Source organism: Excalfactoria chinensis, chromosome 6, assembly GCF_039878825.1.
Source record: "Excalfactoria chinensis isolate bCotChi1 chromosome 6, bCotChi1.hap2, whole genome shotgun sequence".
Classification (NCBI taxonomy): domain Eukaryota; kingdom Metazoa; phylum Chordata; class Aves; order Galliformes; family Phasianidae; genus Excalfactoria; species Excalfactoria chinensis.
In genome coordinates this window covers 5,873,031-5,894,998 of record NC_092830.1, presented here as the reverse complement: position 1 = coordinate 5,894,998, position 21,968 = coordinate 5,873,031, and the positions used below count along the sequence as shown (strand labels likewise).

The following is a 21,968-nucleotide window of genomic DNA, read 5'->3' as shown; positions in this document are numbered from 1 at the left end:
GAAGACGGTAACATTTATCTTGTATCATCAGGCCACTGAACAGTAACCAGATGATACAAGATAAATGCTACCTTCCTTAAATAACTGTCAGCGAAGAGGAATCTGCAGCACTACAGGGATTTGTTTTTGATAAAGACACAGGTCACCTACATCTGTGACACAGGCACCCCCCATTCAACCAAAGAAACGTAATCCCTCTTCCCTTAATTTAAGGTTAGGTACTGCAAGTGCAAATTGAAGGAAGGGTACATGAGAAGGGGAGACCATACAGAGTAGAGGGAATCCTGTCCCCACTGCTACAATCACAACCTTCTCTCAAATACTCCCAAGAAACAGTTCACACCATCTATTTCCAACTGCAATAAAGCTAGTATGTTGCATTAGGGTGATACTGATGGTGGCCTGAAGGCCTAAATTCTATGATGCTCAGTGTGTGCTAGAATAGTTTTGGTTTTGTTTTTTTTTTTTAATTAATAAACTCAATTTTACCAAAGGAAGTTGTTTGCCAATAAGGATCTGCCCATTTACGTTCTGTAAACACAATGAAAAATGAAAGCAAACAACTCTTGAAAAAGTTACTTGTTGTACTCTGCCTGAGGCATTTCTGTGTGTTATCGGTTTATTTTAAACTGAAAAGAAGGATGATGACAGTGGATTTTATTGTCTTTTTTTTCCCTGTTTATTTTTAGAAGCCGACCAACAAATAACCATGACCTGAATTCTATAGGACAGAAGCGCACACAAGCACTTTGTTAAATATCAGAACCTATTTGAGTTCGGACAGTTTCAGCAGAACTGTACAAATGCATCTTCTTCCAATGCAGAGACTGAAAACCTAATTCACCAGTATGGTAAAAATGAATGGTAAGGTCTAACATTTAAGAGAGCTGGTGAAGTCAGCCTTATTTATCTTTGGATATACTGTAGAGACAGCATTAAAACTCAGACATAACGCTGTCAAAGGCAAAGAAGACAACAGCACTTTTAAGTGAACATCAGTCACTGAAGTGAAGCCTGAAACTGGATGGAACAAACAACAAACTGGGCATGTGCAGACCCTGCAGGATTCTGTATTTAAATGGAAGCTGCCGCTGCTGCCCTTTGCTAAGCCGAAGATGGAGTAAAGCAAGCTGAAGCTCCAGTGAAAAATTCTGCACTAGATCTTGCACTACTCCAGACAGGGAATCTGACAATCTGCTTCACACACACACACAAAGGTAAATTGGCTGACTTAAAAATCAGAAGAGAGCTTTGCTTTCTTTGCTATTGGTTAGACTTCATTTGTCTAAATCGCCAGCCCGTTCAAAGGGGGATATCTCGTCTCTCTGAAGACTCCTTCTGCAACAAATCTGTGGAGTCCCTCAACTCATGGAATGACTCGGGAGCGATTGCCTACACACTGATGGACCCGCCTCTTAGAGCCCCAACAGTAAGTGCTTTCTCTCACTAACAGTTGTAGCAAGTAGTTCTGCTGGCAAAGCTGGCACTTACAGAACTGTAAATAAGACATTTAAGGTCCACGCATTGGTTTAATGACATAATGCAATACTGAATAGCATAGTGAAATCTTTAAAATATCTTTATTCCTATATTTACTATGTAAAAGTGTAGAAGCAGTGTTCTTCAGTAGTTTTACCAGGGCAGGAGACAGAAAGAATTGTTTAATAGAAAAGCACACTGAATATGATGTAAACCACCGAAACAGCATGTTCTTGTTAAGTTATAAAGTCAGTTAATAGTTCAAATGCAATGCTTGCTTGTGGTATTATCCAAAATGGAAATACCCATCGTTTCTGTAATAGCCTGTAAGTGCAGCAAAGTAATTATGTAAATGCTGAAGAGTTGTTACTTGCTATTACCCAAGTTTTCAGAAGGTTTTTCCAGGTAAGTTCCACCAAAGAGCTCTCTTTAAAAGCTTGAAGGTGGAGTTCTGCTATAATGAATCCTCAGGACAGAACCTCTTGGGGCTTTCTAAAAATATTCTGTACCACGAGCCCAAAAAGAAAGTACAGAAAACTCTTCTCATTTGTGTCTCTCAGTACACTATTAGACTGCATGCTGTTTGTACAAGTCTGTTGATCCTAAATTATAATGAAGCAGCAGTACATATTTTCTATTAGCACAGTAAAAATGCAGAGAGCTTGTTTGTAATAAAAGCTGGATATGCATTGTGTAATATGGGAAAATAAACAGAGAAGCATCCCGAGCCAAGGAGCTTACAAACTGAATTAGATGGATAACATAATGAAAGAGGATAGCAAAACAAAGCAGGGAAGGGTAGCTAGGACTGGAGAGCACATAGAAAAAATGGAAAAGGAATCTAGGGACAGGGCGAGTCACACTCAAAAGCTCAAAATGAATTTTGTCCTTATTCTGCTGCAAGAGGAAATCAGCTGCCCATTCCCTCCCCCTAAATCAAGTATTTTCATACTTCTGCATTTTAATTTGACACAAAGATTGGTTTAAGAGACTTTCAGGACTGAAAGCAATATGCGCTGCTTGCGGTTGAGATTAAATCTGGAAGACCGGATAGAAAATCTACCATTCCAATTGGTCAAAAGGACAAACACCATCTATGGAAAGCCCTCCTGCTGCCTACTGGAAAGAAGGCTTAGCATTTGGAGTCACCCTGCTGAACCCATAATTAAGGTGGGATAGATTACACTTCTCTTTCTTCTGTCATCACAGAAGTAGAGCCAATAGAAGCAAGCTCAGAAATCAGAGCAAGAAATCATGAAGAAAATAAGAGCTATCAGTTATTTGAAGGCAAAACAAAAACTGCACCTAGAAACTCTAGGAAATCACGGTATTTCTGTTCCAGTAATTTTTTTGATCTGCATGATTTGTTGTACTGCAAAAGGCTTAACATTACCATCAATTCTATAAGCAATAATGCATAAATAAACAACTCCATCACTTCTGCTCATAGAAAAAATAAGAGCAAAGAGACCTGATACAGTATCAAAGTCAACATGAGACTGCTAAAACTTAAGTTTCAGAACTGGGCTCTGTTCCACTAATGCAGTCATTCTGCAAAACCAGTAACTACAGTGTGAAAGCTTAGATGAAACCCTATGAACAACATAGCAGTCCCTATTTCTTTTTCCTCATCTAGTTTTACGCTGAATTAGATATAATCCATCTGGTGTCCAGGCAAGATTAGCTAGAAAACATCCTTATCTAAGTTTTTTGTGTTCCCTATTTTTGAAACAAACAAACCAACCATTTAATCGAGTAGAACCAAGACTGAACCATGTTCAAATTCCAAAATGCTTCTATGAGGATTTCTTGTTTCCCTATAAACTAAATATTACTTCACACTCTCACCTTTGGAAGAATGTGAGCAGTGGGCTATGTCAAATATGATGTTTAGTATAAATACATCTGTGGCCTGGCTCCTATTATCGTCACTCCTAGCTTCAGTAGAACATCAGTTATCAAGGTGTCTCAGAGGAGTAAATAGTGAAGAGCATAGTTCTTTCTCTGTGGCTGAGTGATAGTTATTCCCTGCTTCAGCAGGAGCCATATGCTGCACTCACCTTAAAGCAGTAGGCTGGCTCCTCAAGTTGGCTTTCCAGAATGGGTTTCATTTACCTTGTAATCAGTTTTGGTAGGGGGCAGTAAGTATAAAGAGGCATCACATTACACTGTAGCCTGCAGAGAAGAGGTCACATCAGCAAGGATTACTCAAACTTCAATCACTCCCCCAAACTCCCAAATAGCATCTCAAGATTCTAAATCTCACGTTTACTGAATGATAGCTGACAATACGGCCAGTTCTGCATTAGCCATTTTGCTATAGGCAATAGACAAGCTTTCTTTTAGGGAGAACATAAAACATTTCAATAAGGAAGACTGTATTAAATGTAGCTGTTTCCCCTCTTCTTCTAGTGCTTCCACAAGGACACACTTAAACACAATGGTAGAAAATACACTGACATGCAACAACCTTCATAACTTGCTGCCACTGACTCTTAAAGCAAATGACAGAGTAGGATTTAGAAAAGGATTACACCTATATATGAGGGATAAAAATATCCTCCATTAAGATTATCTTTTCAAAGGGATAACAACTCTGTTTTAGGATACAAACCAACTGCTAAGAGTGGGAAGGGAATTCTCATATTGCTGTTCATTACGCATTCAGACTTCCCAGGGCTGCAGTCACGGCACCAGGACTGATGGAGCCCAAGAAACATTTGGACTTCTCTCAAGCAGAAGGTTTGATTCTTCAAAACTATAGCATAAATAAATAATAAATGGCCTGCCTATCACATGTTAATTATTTTACAGCTCTCTCAGAAGGCCAGCTTTCATCATTTATAAACAAATTATAAAGCCTTCTTTTATGGAAGACCCAAAAAGCCATCCTTGGTATTAAGACATGGTCTCAAACTGACCCTACTTACTGTGAAGAGATTGTGTAACATTTCAGTTACTCCCTCGATGTCTTCCACAGCCTCTCAAGCAACCATTTTGTTTGCTTGTTTGAGAAGCATACAATATTTACATTGACTATCAGGAAGCCGGTGCATCCCAGTGAATTGCTTTCTACAGAGTTAATACCAATCTAAGCCACCCACAACACAGTATGTCTGTGGGTATACTGGCACCCAGTGGTCCAGAGCCTCAGATACAAGCATACTTATTAGTTGGCCCAGGAAAGTTGTAGTGCATTAACCAACCGCAGTAGAAAGTCCAGTTTCTTAGTTCCCAGTTTTGTTTCTCCACTCACTTGGTGCTGTTTTGAACCACATTGCATAAAATAAGTTGTGCTTGCACATCACTTGGAATTAAAACAACCAAATGCTGGTTTTGCCTGCTTTTTAAAAAATCTTCATTATTAAGTTGCAATGCCAAAATGCTATAATGAAATGAAAATTACAGCAATAACAGCAGAATGGCACAACCCCAGGCTACAGCAAACAAGAAGCCCAAATGCAGCAGCTGTGAATACAAAAAGAAAGAAAACACACTTGCCTTCAGAAGGTCACAGACACACAGGGATCTGTACCAAAACACCCTCACCTCTACTACCAACCCTTAAATGAGTGCTGGGAAGGGGTGGATCCTGGCCCTTCTGGTCACACTCAGCTGCCTTGTGCACACCTGAACTCCCCTAGGTAGGCCCCGCCTTCCTGCCAGGTGCTCCATCACTCTTTCAAGTTGTGACTTAGCATTTCTGATATATAAGTGCACATAGAAAGCAGGCTGAACAGAAGAATAAGGAAGGCAATTGTGTTTTGTAATGGCAATACAATTGATTGAAATAGTTGTTCAGACTGAGCATTCTCAAAGGACAATTACCATAGCAGGGGTTTCAGAAATGAGATTTTAATTCTCTTGTGCCACCTAAGTACTGATACCACGGGGTGACAACAGAAGGCAGACTAAACAAGACTAATCAGAGAAAAGCTTTAAGAATTGTCTGATTTCTTGTTTAAGCTGCTGTTCTGATTTCCTCAAGCGTTACCTACAGGTGACTGAGACAAGCGAGTGTTTTCCTCTTGTAGTAAGGGAAGTGTTGCGTGCAACTCAGAGATGAAGTGTTTAGGTCTGATCTAATGCCTTTGGGATCAGCTAGCACCTATCCTCTAACTTTAAGAAGCCTTGAATCAGACCTGTCTTTCCAATAAAAAGAATTAAATTATTATTATTATTAAATGATATGAGTTTTTTTATAGAGAACAGCAAGAATTGGACTCTATGGTGAAAACAGCCCATCTCCAGGAAGTCCATGCTAAAATGTGAATTTATTCTTCTTTGCCAATCCCTTTCTTTCTCCATTTATTTAGCATTATGTCCCACCAATGCTCAATTACAAATATTTATATATATATTTATATATATATTTATTTTTTTCACATTTGGCATTTTTATTGTCTCTAAGCCTGCTTCACTCCCAAATAAGTAATTTTGGTGTCTTCTACTGTCCCCTAAATAACCTTTTCCACTACTTTTATTTTTCCATTCATATCCACCTTTGAAATTTTTTCCTGTCCTTAGTCCCCCACAAATTTAATTCAAACTAAAACCACTTTAAATCTGCTCTTTGTAGCCAAAACAAGCTCCTTTCATTGCTTCATTTCTGTTACCTTGCTCTAACTCTGATTAAATGGATAGCTATAGAGTAAAATATCAGAAATCTCCATTACATTAATAATCATGATTCAGTCTCTGCAGAGCAGCAGTTGAAAAATGTTCTATCCATAGAGCTACAGCAATAAAAAATAAATAAACCCAAACCAAAGAACACCTGGTCTAATTTAATTAAAAGAGCTTTATCTCAGACTCTCCCACTCCACTTGCTATTAGCATGGGATTTTGTGTTACTTTACTGATGGCGTGTTAAGTAAAGCAATTTCTACATGGGCAAGATGCCCACTGATTTTTATGATGTGAGGCCAACTTATGCTTGCTGAATGAACCTGAACAAAAAAACATCATGATACTGTCTTTCAGTTAGTATATCAGCCTTGATGCAATCATAACATTTTGCTCCAATTATAATAACAGCCAGAGCTACATTTTCAGTCTCTAAGATGAGACTATTCGTCCAGCATTTCATCCCTGCTGATAAAGAAACACAGGGAGCGCATTCCTCATGTTGCCACGGGCAGATCTCCAGCTCACAGTCAAAGACAATCGTCTGTACACTTTCAGACTCTCCTAGGGTTTAGCTCTTGCTACCAGCACATTGGTTTTAAATGCAAAATATCTCTTATCATTTCAAGCCAATCTCAGAGATCTATGTATAAGAAATGTCTGCCTTTATGGTCTGGAAACACCAAGGGCCTTTGATAACTGGGGTGTTGTCAAAGGCACTCCTGAGTTCATTCTAGCAGTGAATGCCAGCAATTGACACAATCCGAGCGTGAAGTGAGAGTTTTATACCTATATCCACTACTTTCCTTTTTCCTACCAGCAACCTTCCTCTTCCTGGGAAGGAATAACAGATTATGATAGCTCTAACGCCACCTCCCAGTACTTGTTCTGGGAGAGAACACATCCAGCCTCATAGCATTATTTATGCTCGGTACAGGCACACATTGATCCCTTGCCCTGGATCCTAGGCCACAGCCAGATTGACGATATTCACAGCAGGAAAAATATAAACTATTCAAGATATCTGCTGGGCTTTCTTGACACGGTATGATTCCTGTAGCTCAGTAGCTGAGGAATGCCACGGCTGCAGCTGACAGACTTGAATTACGAGTGGTGGCCGCGGCATGCCATTCCAGAGCAAGTGCCACCCATGATGAGAAAAAACCAGCAATGAAAAAGAGACGGGATCTATCTGTGCAGATGAATGAGGACGGGGCTTTGTGTTTGTCAGGGCTACATTAACTGATCGGAGCTGGTGCCAAAGCACGTTTAGGACAGTGGCAGCTGCACAGAGGTGTGCGTTTAGATCTCTGCACCTGACTTCACAAGTAAAGGCAGCAGAATAGTGACAGTTCGCACGTCCTCTACCATTTTCGTTAGGTCATCCTGTTTCCTGGCTGCAGACTTCATGTTTGCCTCATTACTAAGATGGGGTCATTTGGTCTAAAAAGTGCCTGTAGCTCCTGAAACGTACTAAGAAAATGTTTTAAATTATTATTTGAAACGCTACAGTCTCCAGACCTACTTGGTGAATTTTGCCACAAGTTACTAGTAGATAAGATCCACACGCTTTTAACGAGTGCTTTACCACGAATAGAACAAAAAGGAAAATACCTTCACTCAGTCCAGACTGAAAATAGAACTGATACATAAACAAGATGCAAACTAGAAAGTTTTCCTGTTTAAATTTTTCCAATCTGTAATTCAGTTTCCACCAGGCTGCTGGTCGGTGCTGCCAGGCCTCTAGTACCTAAGCCTTGAGGGCGGGTAGCAATGTGTTGGTTATTGAGACAAACAAAATACCCATATTACTAAAGGAGTAAAAGCACGCTTGTCAATAGAAGGTTTTCCACAACTTCTGTTTAATTGGAAAAGTCAGCGTTGTCAGCAGACAACAGAAATCACACTTAATGGGTACTGAAACTTTAATGAAATGAAAAAATATTCTTGTTAGGTACCACATTATTTGATGCCAGATGAAATAAAAATGTCACTTCCTATCTCTTGTTCTCTTTCATATCTTTTCTTTTGAGAGGGAATAAATTGCTTTTCTTCATTAAAATTCTAAATCCAAAGTGAAAGCATAGAACACTGTTTGACCTGTGCACTCCTGATGGTGTATATGCGGCTCCCAAAGATGATCAACTGTAAATGTAATTTAAAAGTAATTAGCTTATTCTGACTCTTTTTGCTTGCTAGCATTTTACACTCTTGATCAGTTTCCTCTACTAGAGAGGCCCACGCCAGCTTATTCACCAAAGTCTGACAATCTACCCATGACTTCTTGTTTGCTCTGTAGAAGATGACAGTGAAAGATGTTCGCGGTGCTTTTCCTACAGTGGATGTCCCAGACCATGCCCACTATACAATTGGAACAGTCATCCTTATCGTGGGGATCACAGGAACTCTGGGTAATTTCCTGGTCATCTATGCTTTCTGCAGGTATCTTGTTTTCTATTTATTCTTGTTTAATTACTGAGATTAACAGCATCATGACTGCAGTCTGCACGCACTGCAGACATGCCATCACTGTAAATGCATCAAGAGACATTGCTTTATGAAACTAAGTGGCAACCTGACTCATCTGCCTGACTTCTTTTCCTTATCTGGGGTCCATTAGCAACACTGCAAAGGCTCAACTAGGTGTGCCAAGTAATGGAAGCGCAGTTATAGCAGAAAACTCACAGAAATGTTTTTGTTACTGGTTGAGCTTCAGCACTGGACTACTGTAGTATTTTGCTTCTCTCTCATTTATCACCTCTATTTTAGGTGTTTCTTTCCTCCTGCTACTTACTTTGTAGTTGCTCTGCACCCCTCTTTCCTATTGGCAACGACTTTCATTTTCACCTTTTCAAATACTTGGCTTATTTCCTTTTACCTAAAGCCACATCCCAACTTTTATATCTGAAAGAAATCTGATCTGCGATTACAATGTGATTGTTTCACCATTTCTTTTTGTTCACACTGTTTCTGCTTTGTCACTGAGCGCTGACAGCATCACCATGATGTCTAGACCAGTGAGCCTCTACTTCATGAGGAGATTGTTACGCATTACTGTAATAAACATAAAGAATGAAAACTATGTGACAATTTGTCTGGGTTAGCTTGAATCACAGGAGTGTGAACCGAACTAACCAGGCTCTTGAGCTTGTATTAATCTAGTGCACTTAACTAGTAAAAAGCTAAAACAGCAGGAAGTTTTCACAGGTGATCTCACATTTTCTGCTACATATCAGTGTGTGAGTTCAGAGCAGATAACAACATTTCAGCGTGAATGACACAGCCTAAAGAACAGATCAGGTGTTGGCATGCAGACCAGATACATGAGACAAGGGTGAAGTAAGTGACCTAGCTTAGCAGTTTGGCTGGTCCCATACAGCAAATCCAGCCATGGCAGTTGCATTGCCACTGAGAGAGACAGCCTGCCTTTATTTGAAGATGCTATGAAGATAAAAAGGGACACTGAAAGAAAAATAAGTAGTATATCAGAAGTTCAGACATCAAATGCCTACAGAACAGTCTCAAAATGTCACAGAAGTCTAACACAGCCAGGTATCTGAAACAGATTAATTCGGCAACTTAGCGGATTACTGGACAAAAGAAAGTAGCCCCTAAGTATCTATTAAAAATACCTTGTTGCTCCCAAATTGACAGGAGTTGTAGATCTGCTCACTGATTCTGGATCACTGCAAAGAACCCATCATTTATTCAGATACCTTAAATTTTTGTCTAAGACCAAATTATAGAGAAAGGAGCTAAAAAAAAATTACACTAAGTCACGAACCAAAGAGCTCTCCATTGAGCTTCTCTGTGTACCCTTTAAAGGACTGTATCACGATGCTATGAATAACATACGTAGGCAGAGTACACTGAAGGCTGGCTACTGTTCTCTTCAAAGTCAGCGTATGTGCAAGTGAAATGAGTGTCACAAAGAAGAACCGATGTGTAACAAAATGCTTGATGTTGTACACAACAAGTTTGCTTAATCCCTGCATTTGTAAGTTATTGCTGATAAGATCGCCGGTGTAGAGATACACACTATCCCTCCTCCAGCTTAACACGACCCAGATCCAGCAAATCCATAGAGCACATCAGCTTTAATTTCCTGTTAATCACGGACATGCAGCTCACTGGGTCAGAGTACTTAAGGAACAATGTGATTTATCCCCACCACTGAGCTGGTTATCAAAACAGCCCTCTAAAATGCACAGCAGGATAAGGATGTAAAACAGCCTTATGTTCTCTCAGGAGGGCAATGAGAAGTACTCTGTCCTAACTTGTTCTGTAGAGTGCCGTAGTGTTTGTGAAGCTGACAGAGCTGGCAGGAAAGAGTAACACCATAATTAAGAGTGCCACAGTGTTAAAGCAACATTCCTTCTGATCTTTTCTTTGTAGGAGCAGGACCCTTCAGAAACCAGCCAATATATTCATCACCAATCTAGCTGTCAGTGACTTCCTTATGTCCATTACGCAGTCTCCAGTATTTTTCACCAATAGTCTCCATAAACGTTGGATTTTTGGTGAGAAAGGTTTGTATATCTACTTTCCAATAATCACCGTCCTACTGTAGTGGCAGTTAACTTTCCATTTCCTAATCCTCAGGTATGCTTGCAATTTTCAACATTGCTTCAGTATTGAAACCAGAGTTTCCCTGAACATTTTTGTCCCTTGCAACAAATACATTCCCATCACAAAGAGAAAAATTACATGCACAGGATACGAAGGAGACACTGGCAACCTAAGACACGGGACCAGTCTCCTTGCCAGTATATATTTCAAGTCATCTCATAAGGTAACTACTGATAAAGCCCTGTGACAAACAACCACCAACTAGCAAATCAACTTAACAGCAGCTCTAGATAATCTGCTCAGAGGCTTGCACCAGAAAGCTTGACAACAGTAAGTTTTCTCAACAGAAATATTAACTAAAAATGCCTGTGCAGTAAGCAAATGTTCTTGTGGGAGTTAGTGTTAACATATGATTTGCAGAAGACATCTGGTGGTTGCAACTACAGGAGTAGTTAGAATGTGCTAAAAAGTTGCATCAGTACTTAGGGAAAAATGAACCCCGGTTTCTGTCCAGATCATTTTACAATGTAAAAAGTCAATATCCAAGGAAGGATCCTACAGCAAAACCTCTGTTCCAGTAGCTAGGAGTATTCCTTCAATAGATTCTCAAACTGCAGGTGAAATGTACGCGACTGAAGTCAACAGTGCATCTGCTGCAGGCTTCAACAATGGGATTTTTACCTTTGGCCTAGGAGGTGTCCAAATCTAAGGAGAAAACTTACTCCTAAGGAGTCCACAACCAATAATGTATACAAAACAACACATGTAGAAGGAAGTTGCTTTCATTCTTTTTATAATTACAGTAAGAAGGTGACTAGTCTTTGCTTCTTGAATAGGCATAGATAGAGTGGGATGTCAGAGAAGCAACATTACTATTTTGACCTCTGATAACCAAAAGCATGGTGTTTTTCTCTAGTTCAAACTGTTCAATTGCACACATGCTAAGAAACCCCAATCCCCAGCATCTAATCATGACAACATTCAAATTGTTAAAATTACTTACGAATATACTCACAGTCTGAATATTTACCACAGTGATCCTGACCTTGAGATGCAAATGATATCATAATATCAAAGTAGCTAGAGGGCATTGTTGAATAAAAAGATGTTTCTATGTTGAAAAAATTCTACTAGGAACATCATAAATCAGTGCCTGAAAATATAATTAGCAAGATAAAAGGTAGCTTTGAAATAGCATTACAGCTGCTGAAAAACTGAAGTTCCATTGGTTTATGAATCCCAGAAGACATTAGTTTACAAGAGACACAGGCTTGAACCTCCCATAAATTAACTAGCATGAGTGGATTAATTTCACTGCTACTTCTGTCATCTTCATTGAAAGGCTGTGAGCTGTATGCCTTCTGCGGAGCTCTTTTTGGCATTACATCTATGATCACTTTGATGGTGATTGCCTTGGACAGATACTTTGTCATCACAAAACCTCTGGCTTCTGTTCGAGTGATGTCTAAGAAGAAGGCCCTTATAATCCTGGTAGGCGTCTGGCTGTACTCTTTGGCTTGGAGCCTCCCACCCTTCTTTGGATGGAGTAAGTGAAATGGAATACAAGTTTGTTTTTTTTCCCCTTATAACACTGGACTGAAAATCGGTTTGTTAGATTTTTAAGAGATGGGTGAATTCATGGTTTGCATATTAGGCCTCAAAAACCAGTCAGAAGCAAATTGATAAATTAAGTACCGAAACTGAAGATACCAATCGCAAGAAAAAGTACAATGTGAATAAGAGCAACTTAGATGACACTGGCAGTTTTCCTTGAGCTTATTAGTTACCGTACAAGGAACGGTACATAAAATAGAGGCCAAAATCTATGAATGATGAAGTCCCATATCTACTTCTGCTGAGCCAAACTGAATGACAAAAGTGAAATAAATATATTTGTAATTTTGGTTGTGACATTTTTCTTCCCCAAAGATGCTGTGTAAGAGAGTGGTGACAATTTACATGTCTTCATTCACATAAAAGAGAAAACCAGTCCACATATTTTGTTAAGTACAACTTCAGTAGGTCTTGGCTGTATTCTAGATGGGCAAATGGCACTGGATATTGGCTGCACTGTCCATTCAGACATTACTAGGAACACACTTGATCACTGCCACTTGCAACAAAGAAAGTTCCCATTATTATTCCTTATTGCATCCATCTCAGTAACATTAATTTGATTCCTATGAGTCACCAGTTTCAGCCAGTAAGTGCAAATGAACTCATCATTCAAAACTCCAGCCTATTATTGTGTTCCCTAATTCCAGAACAGAATGTGTCAGCTCAGCTGAGGAGAGAATTTAGCAGTGTTTTGTTTTCCCCAAAGAATGCTGGAAAAAAAGATGTGAAGCTGAGTTTTAGAAGATTCTGTTTAGAAGATTTTGTTTGTTACTCGCTACTGTTTGTGGTGCCTGCCTTTAATATGAAGCACATTTAACTAGACCAGCCCCAATGCCAGAAGAAGCAGCCTTAAGTTGAATGAGGCAGGGTTAGAAGAACTAAGTGACAATACAGTCTTAGATACTGGATTTTTAATGGGAGAAGGCAGAATACTACCTTGAAGGGTGTTAAGTCATTACCTTATAATTAGATTCCAGTAGTATCCACAGTACTAGCCCTCATACAAAAACTGGATGCATCTGAACACACCTGGTGCAGTATTTTTAAGAGTTCAACAGAAAATATCACTGTTAAGAAAGAAAATTAAAATGAGAAATACATTGCCGTTGAGAATGTCATTTGACACAGTTTCTCTAAGGAAATTATATTCTATTTCTACACATACTCAACTTTCTTCCATCACAAAATTAATTTGACCCACACTATATAGCTCTTTCTTTTGCAGAATCAATTAATACGTAAAAGCTTTTAAAATTAGCAGTTAAAGCAATCGGTTTCATTTCACAGTTTTGGAAGAAAGCAATTTGAGAGAATCTGGACTTCTCTGCAAACAGTATGGGTCTGATCCGTGACCCACTGATGTATTTGGAGAGATGCACTTCAACCACGTTGAGCTTAAAGTTAAATTCAAGAACTGGAACAAAAAGATTCAGTTTTCAGATCTCATTCCATGTTATTCTGAGTATCTTTGTCCAACTCCAGCATTTAGAATACTGGTAATAATCACACTGTGGTTTATATCTTCTCCTGGCTCTAGGTGCCTATGTTCCTGAAGGCCTGCTCACTTCCTGTTCCTGGGATTACATGACTTTCACACCATCAGTCCGTGCCTACACAATGCTGCTTTTCTGCTTTGTCTTCTTCATTCCTTTGATTGCTATCATATATAGCTATATCTTCATATTCGAGGCTATCAAGAAGGCCAATAAGTAAGTAACTAGAAGTCTTAAGTCTTTATTTCTTCATTTAAATGACTGTTTTGTTTTCTTTTTCATAAAACAGACTATCAAAAGAAAACTGGAAAGTTTTTTTCTTTCATGTGTATAACGGAGACAAGACACAAAGTAAGAATTCTGTCAACATGGTAAGAAATATAATGTTTAGAAGGGCCATTCAGGGCTCTGAATTTACCCCAGAGCTATTCAGTTTACTTGCTAACGATACAAAAAATGGTACAAGTAGCAACCTCAAAAACAAGAATGATGTGAAAGGACTATAGAAATTAAGCAATTGTGAAAAGAAATAGTAAACTGACAGCAGAGATGTCCAACAACAGTGCATAACAGCTATTCCATGGGAAAAATTGATATCAACTGCAAACACTATGTTCTACGATGAGTGAGGAAGAGATAGAATTAATCACAGGTCTCTTAAACAAAAACTAAGATTGTGTAAACACAAGCCATTGTCTCCTGTTATTTTTAGTTATGTCTTTTAAATGTCAGCTCAACTAGAAAATGCAGACCAACAGTAAAGTACAGTGATCTGACCTATGGAAGCAAAGACTTGCTAGTTATATTTGTCCAATTAAATAGAATACCTGACTTATGCAGAAATTCTCCCAGAGTGAGACTATTTTAAATTTTGACCTTGATTTGCACAACTGAAGTACACTGAATTGCAAGGGACTGGTCACATATAAACACACATTACAAGTATATGACTTACATTAGATTATGTGATAAGAGCAACTGTTGCAATTCCCAATTTATTTCCCCTAGGTCTATACAGACATTTGGATGCAAACACAGAAACAAAGAGCTCCAGCAACAGTACTATAGGATAAAGAATGAGTGGAAGTTGGCCAAGATAGCACTGATCATCATCTTACTCTATGTTATTTCCTGGTCCCCATACTCTGTTGTTGCCCTGGTAGCTTTTGCTGGGTAAGTATGAATGTACCAGCAAGTAAAGGTGTGCAACTGGGAAAGACAGATGAAAGCCAAAGCTACTTCTCAAGGCTAATGCTTGAAGTACATTCAAAACATTAACCTATTTTGGAGTGACATTTAGCATACAAGGCACACACTGACTGTGACCTTTGTTTGACTTAACAAGGAAAAAAACAAAACAAAACCAGAAAGAGGAAGTTTATTACTTTCAACATAAGAAACAATGCTGATGATTTCTGAATGCATGTTCTCTGTGATAGCATATTTCAGCTATCTGAATTTTATTTGACACCAAAATGATAAGGGAACCAAAAAGAATCACCCAGGGGAAATTTTTTCTCCACTTCTTTTAATCAAACACTATTTATTTGCTTGTATCACATCAAATTGGTGAAATCTCACACACAAGAAAATCAAGCTCAACAATACACAAGCAAGGAGTTTTCTGTGTTAGCCATAAAAATAAATATAAATCATAATAGCATGCCTTTCATTTATCTAATTATCAGTGTTTCCAACAGTAGTTTCAACAGAAGTATGGTACTACTGATATAGAATCTATACACAGCTTGACTGATATTAACCAGACTACAGCTGGTGCAAGTCAAAAACTGGTAGTCCAGACACCTTGGCTGTATGTAGGTAATTCTCTTATGCTAAAGGTTAACACTGAAAAGGCTTCTTCATTTTTCTGTCCTTCAGTTTAGGGTTTCTAAAGTGGATATGACCATGCTCTAGAAAATCTTGTAAACTGCAGAGATTCTGGAATCCTCAAGTAGAACACAGTACACTTTGGAAAGCAGGAGTGATCACTGTAACAAACCTAAGGAAGAGGCAAACATGACTTCCTAAAAACAGCACTTCTAAATATATTTTGCTTAAAATGAAAACCTGCTACGAAAACATTCTCCTACAGTATCCAGAGCATTTTTTCCTCCATGAAGGCTCCTCAGTCAGAAACTCAAACCCTTAGACTACATCCAACACCAGAGTCTCATTTCCTATCACAGGGGACTTAGGTGCCAGGCACTTCCCACTAGTTACGTGAGACCAGTAGAAGAAATGATAGAAGAAATGTGAGAAGAGAAAATGAATCATAGCAGCCTTACAGCACTATTTGCTCTAAGTGACCTCAAAACAATAGAAGATGCTTTAAGCTAAGCATTCTAGCTGCACAAAACTGTCAGGTTGTCAGATTCAGCATCTACTTAAGCATGATCAAGTGCTGGTTGATCCGTAGCTTGTGTCTCTCATTGACAAAGATCGAAACAAGAGGACAATTTTATAACTGCACAGCATCTGACAAAGTGAACATTTGCAAGTTTTGCTCACAAAGGCAGCAAGTAAGCAGTACAGCTTCATTCAGCTTTTTATTTTTCTTAAGAAAATCCCTGAGTATATTAGGAATACAAGCAGGAACACAAGGCTAAATAGGAAAGTTAAAGATGGAGGTTCAACTGATGTCTCAAAAAAGGAGGTGTCATAAAGAAAGTATGTTAGCAAAGAAAGACCCTCTAAGGAGTCACTTTAACTTAAAACTTTTTCTAACAATCTAGGAAGAGTTCTTAACTCCTAAGCAGATCCACAGAGAATCTGCCTACAGAAAGTGCTATTCTGGTCAGAGTAGCTCTATTGGCCTTCCTTTGACAAGAGTCTATGGGCTACTTCAAAGTATCTTCTGATGAACTGGAAAAAGGAACATGGCAGATAGACACCAGTCTTAATATCTGTATCTTTGAATGCACGAATCCTGCATGTATGCATGGCAACAGTAGCACAAGTGAAACTTAAGTCATGAGAAAACTCATTCCTGGTTTTAGTTCAGATCAGGCAAAAAGTTTGAAAAGCAGAATTGATTAGATAACTTTCCCTATAATGTCTCACTCTACACACTCAGTGACATCTTTAGTGACAGGTAATTTAGCAAGTACATCTGCTGAGTTTGAAACATACTCTGATGAACATGCATTCATTTCCTGTGGGCAGACTTGGTCACTAGGGTAAATAACACAGGGGTTACCACGGAATCAGAGCAGTACTGCAAGAGAAGCATCACGAAAATCGCCTTTCCCAGAAACACAATTAGGCTGGTGCACATCTTTGCAGGCAAAGGATGTAGCACTTTTCTCTCTCATTGCTTGAGTAGAGAATGTGCCCTTTTAACACTCTGTGAAGCAGTAATAACACATTGTGCTGTCAGCGTATAAATGCATAGACTATTGAGAACTCAGTACTAAGCATGTGCCGTCCATATAGTAAATAGATTATGTATCTGCATTACTCTAGGTATTCTCATGTTCTAACACCTTTCATGAATTCAATACCAGCCGTGATTGCCAAAGCTTCTGCCATCCATAACCCCATTATTTATGCCATCACTCACCCTAAATATAGGTAAGTCAACTCTTGTAAAATAAATTTAACGTAGCAGTGAATATCAGACAGCAACTTAAAGGACTAGTGACTGAACTCATTCAACTGTCCACCTCACCTTTGCTAGACAGCCTTCTCCTCTCCAAGCAAATTTCTCAATGCCGTATAAATATCAGGGGAATTTGTACTTAGAACAGTTTACTGTGCAGATGGGAGTCAGAGATGCTTCTGGAATGCTGATCTGCACTTACAGATCACATGATAGAAGACAGAGACCTTCCTAGCTCAGAGGAAATCATTGTAAATTTAACTATCTTCATGAGGGATCCGTACATCTGTCAGCACTACAAATAGCAGTTCGTTAAATTAACCACATCAGTGAGGAATACAATCCTGTAAGTCAAGTTACTCCTTCCCTATTTCGTGCATCTTCCTCACCCTTCTTCATGCTTCCTTATTTCAGATAGTATTTCTTCTGAGCTGTAACATCTATGTTTGTTACTATACCAAGTTCAGATGCAGGCCGTGGGGTCTGACGGATGGCAGCAAAGCCACACATACACTGTTTCATTCTGTACAAAGACCCACAAGATAATTTGACAGAAGTGTGAGCACAGACTCTTAAGTGGGAAGACTGGAAGGGAGAAAAAAGCTGTGCAAGTTTCCTTACGCTGCATATGAGTACAAGAATTCTGTAATATAGCTGCATTTTGTACTACTCTACAGATAGCAGGCAGACAGATGTGCTAAAGGAAGACAGAATAGCTGCTTAGGGGAAGATTAAAACAATTTATTATGTAGTACTTCTGTAAGGTTCAGTTGAAAGGGACAGATTCTTATTTTTACCCTGATTAAGCTGAAAGCAGATGAAATATTTGAATAGGTCCCTTTAGTTCAAAGAGTTATACTATGAATGCTCTCATTCCTGACAAGTAATACATCTGAATTCTAGGGTCCACTGTTAATAAGATATATTGTAGGGTGATTGTTCATTAGACACTGGATATCTGGATAACTCTGTATTGTACTAGTAATATTCTAGTCCATGCAGAATTAGCCTATCTCTCTGAATAAACACACAGCTTATGATGACTAAATTCTTATGCTAACATTAAAACTCTCACTTGTCCTACCTCCTGTCCATTAGAACAGCCATTGCAACATACGTTCCCTGTCTTGGATCCCTGTTGAGAGTTTCTCCTAAAGAATCACGGTCCTTCGACAGTTATCCCTCCTCCAGGCGAACCACCGTAACCAGCCAGTCTTCTGAGACAAATGGGCTGCAGAAAGGAAAAAGGCGACTATCTTCCATCTCTGACAGTGAATCGGTAAGAAAGACGCTTTGAATGCATGTGTTTTTAACAGCAAAGCAATTGATTCTCATAGAGAGCCCTCCAAAGGGATAACTGCTTTAAACAAAACACATCATGCTGTTTATTCTAAGAACTCTAGAGAAGGTAAAGGGACTGTCATGGTCATAAAATTGCCATGACAGGGACAAAGCAAAAATAAAGGAAGACCAACAAAAAAAAGCAAAATGTAGCATGTTGCATTCTTGCCCATTTATTAAACTGAAAGAAGAATGAAGAAAATTCCAACAGAGTGAGGAAATGTGGTACTGCAGAAAAGAAGGCTTGACTCCTGCAAAAACTCTGCTGTTTTCTTTTTATTTTGTTAGTTTTCCCATTTAATGAAATAAAGCTTAATAATATCAGGAATTCTTCATGAAAACAAGCATTTCTAACTAGCCAGGTGCATTAGAAACGTTTCTATAGTATATAAAAGAACACCATTTCATTAGGCCTACCAAAATGACCAAACAAGAAAACAAAAAGCCAGATTTGAAGAGATTTGATAAGGCTCTTGGAGTTCTTTAAAGCAAAACACTGTAAGGAGTTGCACATGGCATAACTTTCACACAGTGCCTGCCTCTTAAAAGTTCTGTTTAGGTATGATACTACTCAGAAAGCTAAGATCATGCTATTGCTTCTGCTGTGTTCACTTTAGGGCTGTACCGATACAGAAACTGATATCACCAGTATGATCTCCAGACCTGCTAGCAGCCAGGTTTCCTATGAAATGGGTAAAGATACAACCCCAACTAGTGACCTAGGAGGCAGACCTGAAGTTAAAAGCCACGATTCGGGGATTTTTGGGAAGGTAATAGGATGAGTAGTAACTGAATTCTTGGACAACAGGTAGGTCAAAGTTGCACATTTTATTGTAATTAATCATGAAGAATCTTGCCTAGAAGATGGGAATAATCTTTAAGTTAATGCTGTAAGTAATGTCCTTGAGGCTGTAAAAGGTCATCAGCTTTTTATTTACAGCTCCGAAACATTATTCAGCTGACTTGGTTGTATTTCTGGCAAGAAAAGGACCTGTTACACTGAACATAACATATGCATGATACATTGTCCTATGTTTGTTTTTAAGTGTATAATCTGTAATATATTTCCCCATATTACCCAAATTATTTGACTTATCTTTCTGTTGTCTCGCCATTTGTTAACAATAAGCTTACATGGCGAGTGATAGAAAACAAGTCTACCTTCATTAAATTACTTTATATACTGCAGTACAAAATTACATTTAGAATATTACTGCAGTCCTCCTCTGTCCCCTCTCTTTCATCACAACCTTTGTATTTCATGTACATGGGACATGGTGACATACCTATAATTGATGCCTTCCTCACCTGTGTTCATTTTTCAGACACTTGTAGACACAGATGAAATACCCATGGTGGAAATGAGCGTCACAGAGCATTCTGCTACATCTACTGTAAGAATTACTTTAATATTTGGCATGGGTTTAAATGAGGGATTAAAACCTAACGGCATTCCCAGTTCCTGAGCATGAATTAAGTTACTTGCTAAGATGTAAAAGTCAAATGAGACTCTCACTAGAACACAGAACATATGATCTCAATAGGTAGATCACTGCTGCAACCAAGCAGAAATCGATGGATAATATATGTACTACAGGAGCTCTGCTTCTTAAGAGAACTTCAGTTGAATTCAGCAGGTTATCTGCCTGTGATTTGCTTAGTGCTGAGTGGAAACATTGTTCAATTAAAGCTAACAAAATGGATGTATACAGCAAGTGGAAATAGCCATTCCTTAGCTGTCCTTTTGAGCCAGTCATAAACTCATAGCAAGTACTTCTCTGCAAAGCGACACTGTTGACTATTTATTGTTCTCTGTTTTGGGTAGTGCAAAGCATCTGAAAAATACAGTGTGGAGAAAATCCAGGTAAGTTTCTCAAACATGTCACATCACCTGTTCAGTAAAAGTTGTGGGCATAGTACTTCTGTCTACTTCTATATTTAACAAAGCTGTGGCATACTGATGTTTGTGTTCCATTTGTTCTTTAAAGCATTCCTCAAAGGAATCAACTTGCCCTAATTCTAGACAGTGAAACAAGAGAGCTGAGAGGTGGGGGAAAAAAAAAGAACAAGTTTTCATCTTTGTAGCAATAATAAAATGTAACAAAAGCGATCTTTATTGACAGTAGTGATTCCTACAAGCTATCATTAGCCTTATCCTAAAGCTCTCTTTTTTTGGTCCTGTGCTAGGATGGATAGCACTATTATTGTAACACAAATCAATCTTCTCCTGTTTCACTCCATTCTCTAGTTTCCCCCCCACCCCACCCCTCACCCCTTCAAAAACTCAGTTACTTTAAACTCTTTAACACTGCCTCATCTTAAACCAAAACTGCTGCTTTGTCATCTGTCTAGATTTTTCTTAATGGAAGGATGCTTTACATTACTGTATTACGTTATTATACTGTTTGAGTGTATTATCAGTACTCTTTTTCCTCACACAGTTGAATGTGCTGTCATTAGCCTGGTCCTTCCAAGTAAACTAGATTCTTAAGTAGTACACTGAAGCAAAAATACTAACTTGTTTCAACTTCCCCCCCACCACTCCCCACAATACTCATAAAACACTCCAAAAGTATTCAGACCTACTTCCTCCATCTTCTCATTTGGCTTTGAGGTAGTAGTAGGTCTTACCTAGGCAAAGCGCTGATCTAAATACATGTCATTTTATAGATGATGCAGCCTGATCTCCTTTGCAGATGTTTGTGTTATGCATTTCTTTTAAAACCCTGCATTCTTTAGAGATGTGAGAGCCTGAGTGGTATCGGACAAAGAAAAGGAGAGTTCTGCCAGAGAACATCTGCATCTCAGATACCCAGCATTATAATAACATACAGCAGTGCACAAGGAGTAGAACTGCCTTCTGGATACAGTGCTGCTTTCCTGTACCCAAGAAACAAAAGCCACAAGCAGAACAAGAGCTCCAACAGCTGAGGAGCACAAGCCAGAATATCACCTTCAACAATACCACTGGAAAAACCACGAACCAGCTGAAAACAGAAGCATTTCCTACCTTGCTCTGAAACGCCTCCACAGAAATACAACACAAGAGAAGCAAAAAATAAAATCAAGGGGAGTAACCTGGTCAGTTTCAGAACTGACTCCAACGGTTCACTTGATCTGAGTCACACTGCAATTTTAATCCTTCTTTTTGTGATTTCTCTCACTTGGATTTTACCCTTCTCAGGCATATTACACTGTCACGTGGATCTCACCTACAAGCTGCCTCCTTTGATTAATTCAAG

The 21,968-nt window shown here is 38.8% G+C and overlaps 2 protein-coding genes across 3 annotated transcripts in view; one reads left to right on the top strand and one right to left on the bottom strand.

Moving 5' to 3' along the window:
- Nucleotides 1–21,968, bottom strand: part of WAPL (WAPL cohesin release factor) — a 112,011-nt gene that overhangs the window by 79,901 nt on the left and 10,142 nt on the right. The window contains exon 3 of one of the 2 annotated variants that reach the window (XM_072339992.1): nt 18,470–18,616. The gene's annotated coding sequence lies outside the window, so the exon portion shown is untranslated. Of the gene's footprint in view, nt 1–3,539; nt 3,656–18,469; nt 18,617–21,968 lie in introns of those variants that run through there. The other variant, XM_072339993.1, reaches the window with a different exon arrangement.
- OPN4 (opsin 4) lies at nt 1,403–21,657 on the top strand. Its single transcript, XM_072339996.1, has 12 exons — nt 1,403–1,429; nt 8,405–8,547; nt 10,501–10,634; nt 12,017–12,220; nt 13,829–14,000; nt 14,793–14,957; nt 17,250–17,357; nt 18,484–18,664; nt 19,344–19,496; nt 20,052–20,120; nt 20,552–20,590; nt 21,466–21,657. The coding sequence occupies exons 1-12, from the start codon at nt 1,403–1,405 to the stop codon at nt 21,655–21,657; spliced, it is 1,587 nt and encodes a 528-aa protein (XP_072196097.1).